This window comes from Elephantulus edwardii, unplaced genomic scaffold, assembly GCF_000299155.1.
Source record: "Elephantulus edwardii isolate Elephantulus edwardi_28Jun2011 unplaced genomic scaffold, EleEdw1.0 scaffold00193, whole genome shotgun sequence".
In the NCBI taxonomy this organism is placed as follows: Eukaryota; Metazoa; Chordata; class Mammalia; order Macroscelidea; family Macroscelididae; genus Elephantulus; species Elephantulus edwardii.
In genome coordinates this window covers 3981888-3988015 of record NW_006399943.1, presented here as the reverse complement: position 1 = coordinate 3988015, position 6128 = coordinate 3981888, and the positions used below count along the sequence as shown (strand labels likewise).

Genomic DNA, 6128 nt, shown 5'->3' with positions numbered 1-6128 from the left:
CCCAGGGGGCCAAGGCTGGGACTTCTTGACTAGCAGCCCTGCTCAGAGCCCAAGGCCATGGCCAGGGGGATTCAGGGAGCCAAGGCTGGGACTTCCTGACTTTGGGGATGTTCCTTGGTGACCAGGCAGAGCAGTACTGTTGCCAGAGAGCCATGCCAGTTTTGAGGACATGACAATTGAGAGGTCCAGGTCAGATTCTGAGGGGTGGGGTGTGGGGGTGCCTGTCTCCCTGGCAGGAGGGCTGGGTCCAGGCGGGGTCCAGGCTGACAGTCTGGCCATGGGCCCAAGAATCAGCAGAGTCTGGGGAGTAACTTTTAATTAACATTTAAGAATAGGACTCGGGCGTACTAACACTCCCCCCATCTCAGCTTCTGCTGACTGTTCCTGATCAAAGCTGATAAAAATAGCCTGGCAGAGGCGGTGGCCATCCTGCAAGTCTGCCTACTCGCCACACTGATGAGGACCCCCCTTCACCCTCAGCCCATTCCAACCCACCCAGCCCACTGCACCTATGAGGACCTCACCCCACTTCACCCCACTGCACTGGTGAGAACCCCACACCTCCCATGAGGACCCCACCCCATGCACCTATGAGAACCCGCCACACCCATTAGCATCTCACCCCACACACCTCACTGCACCTATGAGGACCCCACCCCACCTAATCCCACGGCACTGATGAAGACCCCCTACTGTACCTATGAGAACCCGACTTGGTTCCAGGGCCTCGGTTCTGGGGTCTCAGTTCCAGGACCTTGGTTAAGGTCCTTGATGAAGGGCTTAGGTCCTGGGGCTTCAACACAGTCTTGCCCCTTCCCTGGCCCTCAGGTCAGAGGTTGGGCAGCTCTTTCCCACTGGATATTCCTGGGGCAGTCGGCAGGGATTTCAGTTCAAAAGAAAATCCTGTCCCAGGTCCAGTGCTTTCCTGAACACACAGAGGTCAAGGACACCCTGCCTGTCTCCCATCCCCAAAGTGATGCCCGAGCCAGAGAACAGGGCGGGGTGCTGGCTCTGAAGTGGAGGTGCTCCTGGCCGGCCCTTCCTCCTGCTTTGTCCTCAGCCTGAGCTGAGATCTTTTCTGGGGCCCCTGGCTATAAGCACAGTGGGTGACAGGCAGCCCTGTGTTGCAGGGTCCACATAAAGAAAACCACGGGGCAGGGTTATGCCTTCTTTTACGTGTGGACACACACAGGAGGGCAGTGAGCTGAGCCCGCTGGCCAGGTGGGGCCCAACCCCTCCAGACCTGCCCCGTCATCAGGGGGCGAGGTGTCTCAGGGCAGGGCTTGGAACAGGGCTGGGGATGGGCTGGACATTGTGTGGTGTCTGGGAGAGGGCATACTGGGTTCTGTCCAGGAAGCAGGAGCCCAACCCCACCTGTCCGCCCAGCCTGAGGTGGTCACGGCACACCGCCATCCCCACACCATCCACTAGGTGGTGCTGGGCCCTTGTGGCTGAGGCCATGCTGCAGCTCTGCCCATGTCCATACCCAGCCTTCTGGCCTTGGGCGCTGGACTGTGAGGAACCCACAGAGCTCCTTGAGTCTGCTCTGTGGGCATGGTGGTGCCCCTCTGTGCCCACCTCTCTAGCCTGCTCCCCTTCGTTCTGGGCAAGTGACTGGGTCACTCTGAACCTCAGCTTCCTGCTGGACACCTTGTGACTCACAGGTACTCTGAGGACATGACTGACTGATCCCAGTATAATCACCTGTCAGGGCAGTGGGCACTGAAGATGCGGTGTCTGTCCTGTGTCAGCAGCACCCCCCCCCCACCACAGAAACCCCAGGAATTGCCAACAAGAATGCTGGGTGCTGAACAGGAAGGGGGCTGAGACTGGGACCGCCAGGCTGACCTGACTGGAGTCATCTGTCTGATGGACACTAAAGACAGTGGACCTCAAAGAAGGGACCCACCTCTGGCATGGGTGCACATAAGGCCAGGGCTGGGATGGGCACTCTGGGAACCCCACTGACCTTCAGGGGGACAACCTGGTGCAGGCCTGGGATGGTCACTCACCGTGCTTGTGGTGAACTCGGGTGGGTTGTCATTCACATCTGTCACTGAGATGATGGCTGTCGCTGTGTTAGAGAGGCCATAGTTGAGGTTTCCCTCCATGTCCGTGGCCTGGATGATGACCGTATACTGCTGAACTTTCTGGAAGGAGAGAGGGTTGTGAGAACAGCAGGTCAGTGTGCACTCGCACTGGGCACATGCATGCCAGTCTCGGGGGCTCACCGTCAGGGTGTGAGAGTGCTTTGTAAGGTACGTGTGAGCTGTGCGAGGCACATGTTGGCACTGAAAGGTACCTGTCAGAGTTGGGACCACAGCCAGCACCCGTGGAGGCAGTGAGCAAGAAATCAAACGACGTACAGTCGTGGGCAAATCTGACACAAAGGTCTCTTTAGAATCCCAGACAGCAAAGCTATCAATTTGAGGACGAAGGTGTGCCTGGCCCACGCCATGACATTTTCAATCACTTCATACGCATGTGAGAAAGCAGGACAATGAATGAGGAAGGCCAAAGGAGACCTGATGCCTTTGAATGAGAGCTGGCAAAGAGCACTGAATGTATCGTGGACAAAGAACCAACCAATCAGCCCTGGAGGAAGCACAGCCACTGGTGGTCCTGAGAAGCCAGGGCGCTGAGACTGACCCACGTCTTCGGGCAGGCTGTCAGCAGGGACCATCCCTGGAGAGGGACATCATGTTTCCAAAGTAGAGAACCAGTGGGAGAGAGGAAGATGCTCAACAGGACAGACAGACACCGAGCTGGACATGGGCTCACGCAGGACAGTGGCTGTGAGGAGGCCGTGGGCCCGGCCGCCTGCCTGTCATATGCGGGGAGCTCAGCCACAGCGCCACTCAACAGGGAGGCTTTGAGGGTCAGAGGAGATGATGGCCTGAGAGGCCGCTGCCCCAGGCCACGTGACACAGGGGCTACCGCCAGACATTTCTCCCTTGTCACTGAGCCACAGAGTTGGCCTTCCTTGATGTCCCTGTCCCTTGCCCTGCTCTGCCTGTCCATTCCTGTCCCTGCCCCTCATCTCTGTCCCTTGTCTTTGTCCCTCTCCTTGTTCCTGCCCTGTCCCCATCCATCTGCTCAGAGGAAAGTGCCAGAAGCCTGGGAGTGCTGGGAGCCACTAGGGGGAGACCAGACCCAGTTTTGGAGGTGGTGAAGTTCCCCCCTTTCTGGCCATGTTTGGGGTGGCACATAGCCCAGCACCTCTCAGAGTCTGGGGGAGGGGGCTTCAAGCAGTCGGCCCTGGGAGCCCTAGGTGGCAGGGAGGGGGGCATAGCTGTTGGGCAGTGGTGGCCGGGGGGACATCTGCACAGCTGCACTCTGAAAGGGCCTCGTGGAGGGGCAGGGGCTAAGGCCAAGGCTGGAGGCTGACCCGCCCGGCCTTAGAACCTGCTGACCTGTGGGGAACAGTGTGGGTGGGGGAGGGGGTGCACCAAGCTGGAAAGCACCCCTGGTTCCCCCTTCAAGGACAGGAAGCTCAGTTAGGGGCCCCGAGATCGCCACTGAATGACCCTTGAAGGAGTGTGGGAGGACAGTGGGGTTTACTGGGCCTGGTGGGGCATCTTCTTTTCTTTTCAGGAGGGTCTCACGGCTCTGTCCAGCATCGCAGGGCACTGGAGGAGGGAGACCACTGAGGAGGGCTGACGAGGGCCATCTGTGCTGTTCTAGCCAGTCTCCTGTCACTTCAGGACCACCCATGGTGGCCATCTGAGGACTGGAGGGTGTAGGGTGTGATGAACCCTTCTTAGGGCAACCCAGGGTCCATCTCCTGATGTCCCTGTCCTTGTCTACTCAGGGTCCCTCCTACCATGGTAACCATCTTCTCCAGCCTTCAAATCCAGGGGGGTCTCTTCTCCGCCTATGTGTCTGACATCCACAGCCCCTTCACTTCCTCTTTCTTCTGATGAGTATTTGTGTGGAGCAGAAAGAAAGGCCAGAGGACACTGACCTGTCCCCGCAGTGGCTGCAGAACCACTCTCAGCATTCATCAGTGCCAGGATCTGAAAGAGCTGGGTACGCCAACATGATGGGGACACAGGGACGCAGCAGACGTGAAGCTCCAGGGGAGACAGGGCTGGCTGGTCCCTCAGGACCTGGACTGTGGTCTCTGTGTCCTAAGGTCATTTATCCTCTTGGTTCTGGAAGCATCTGATGGAGCCTCTCCAGGGAGGGGCAGAGGGTTTCCGTGGTTACCTCCTCAGCTTCTGCTCTGCCATCACAAGGCCTTTATTGTGTCTCCTCTCCGTGCTACTTACACACGTCACTGACTCAGGGCTCCATTCGAGATCCTTCTTAACTACTTCTACCAAAACTCTTTTCCCAATGAGGGCGTGTGTGTAGGTTCTGGAGCGAGGATGTGACACAGTTCTAGGAACATCACTTGGTCCCTATGGGCTGGATGCAGTTGGTCTGTGGTGGGACCAGTGACTCCAACAGAATCTGACCTCCAGCTGTGACCAGCTCTCGCTCTGCATCCCCAAGCCAAGAAGTATGTACTACCCTGCTCTTCTGGGCCCTGTGCCGTACACCAGTCCTCTCCGCTGGGGTGTGTGGTCAGTGCAGAGATGAGGACTGGGGATCCTCCTGACCTCTGCTGGACTGGTCAGTGTAAAGGTGGACCCTTCCCTGTGCCCGTCTGCTCAGTGTGGGCTGGAACCATGGCAGCTGGAGGGCACTGACTGTTCACACGAGGTTCCAGGTGATGGAGACAGCAACTGTGACCTGAACAGTGTCCTCCCTGCTGGACACCAGCCTGGGACAGCATCCTGTACCCCTGTGAGCTCTCAAATAGAGGTTCTTTAGAGTCCGCCCAGGTCATGATGTCACCTTGGCTATGGCGTCACCCCAGGTCATGATGTCATCTCAAGACATGGTGTCACCTCAAGCCACAGTGTCACCCCCAGACCATGATGTCACCCCAGGCCATGATGTCACCCCAGATGATGATGTCATCCCAGGCTATGACGTCATCCCAGGATATGACGTCACCCCAGGCCACACTGTCACCAAGGGCAGTGGTGTCACCCGGGCCATGTCACAAGCCCACACAGACACCGTGGCTGCACACGTGTAGAACCATGGCAGGGGAGCAGTTCAGCTCTGGGCTCCACATGTGACCGTCCCAGGAAGCAGGGTTTTCTCCTGGATCACATGACCACACTGATGATGACATGAGGGTGGGCACTGACAGGATTAGAGTCAGCAGGTGTACTGGTCACTCTGCCCAAGAGCTTTCTTTCTGAGGACTGGGAGGTGGGCAGTGTGAGAACAGTTGGAAGAATCAAACCAAAAAGTGCTCAGTATAGCCATCCTGCTAGACACAGAAAGATGGGGACAGAAATGAGGACGAGCTGAGGGACAGGACCATGGACGAGATGGAAATGGGCTGAGAGACAGAGATGGGGTCACGAGGCTGAGGGATGGGACCATGGACAGAGATGGGGGTGAGGCTGAGAGACAGGACCATGGACGCAGATGGGGATGGGCTGAGAGAGGGGGTCATGGGGCTGAGGGATAGGGCCACGAATGGAGACAGGGTTGCGGGGAGAGATGGGTCAGAGATGGAGAGGGGCTGATGGGACTGTGGACGGAGATGGAGACAGGGCCGTGAAGGAGCTTCCGAGGTGGAAGGGCAGAGCCCCAGCCTCCACCGCACCGTCTACACGAAGCCCTCACTGGAGAAAGCGCTCACCTTCACAGTGGGCTCGAGTGTCACGCTCACCTCTTATTAGGACATAAATATTCTAATTAGCAGACAACTCGAGATGAATAGGATTAGCAGGAGGGACATCGCAGACTGTGTACACGAGAGACACTTGAACCGCTCGCGTCTTAGCCAACTCTCCTGACGCGCTAATCACGTAGAACTGCTCCATTTACACAGCGCGGCCTAATTAGACGCCACTTGTTAGCGGTTCCTCTCAAAACAGCAGCAGAGGCGTATTTGTGCCATGTGCCCGGGGCGAGCACATGGTGAGCATGCTTGGCTGCCGACCCAAACATCAGAGGTTCGTGTCCACCTGGAGGTGCCTCAGGAAACAGGCCTGGTGGTCCACCTCTGAAAACTCAGCTGCTGACGACCTGGTGCAGGCTCTACATACACACACACACAC

The 6128-nt window shown here is 57.6% G+C and overlaps 1 protein-coding gene across 1 annotated transcript in view; it reads right to left on the bottom strand.

Moving 5' to 3' along the window:
* Positions 1-6128, bottom strand: part of CDH4 (cadherin 4, type 1, R-cadherin (retinal)) — a 104556-nt gene that overhangs the window by 17916 nt on the left and 80512 nt on the right. The window contains exon 7 of the mRNA XM_006896931.1: positions 2013-2150. Within this exon, the coding sequence (XP_006896993.1) occupies positions 2013-2150 (138 nt within the window). The remainder of the gene's footprint in view (positions 1-2012; positions 2151-6128) is intronic.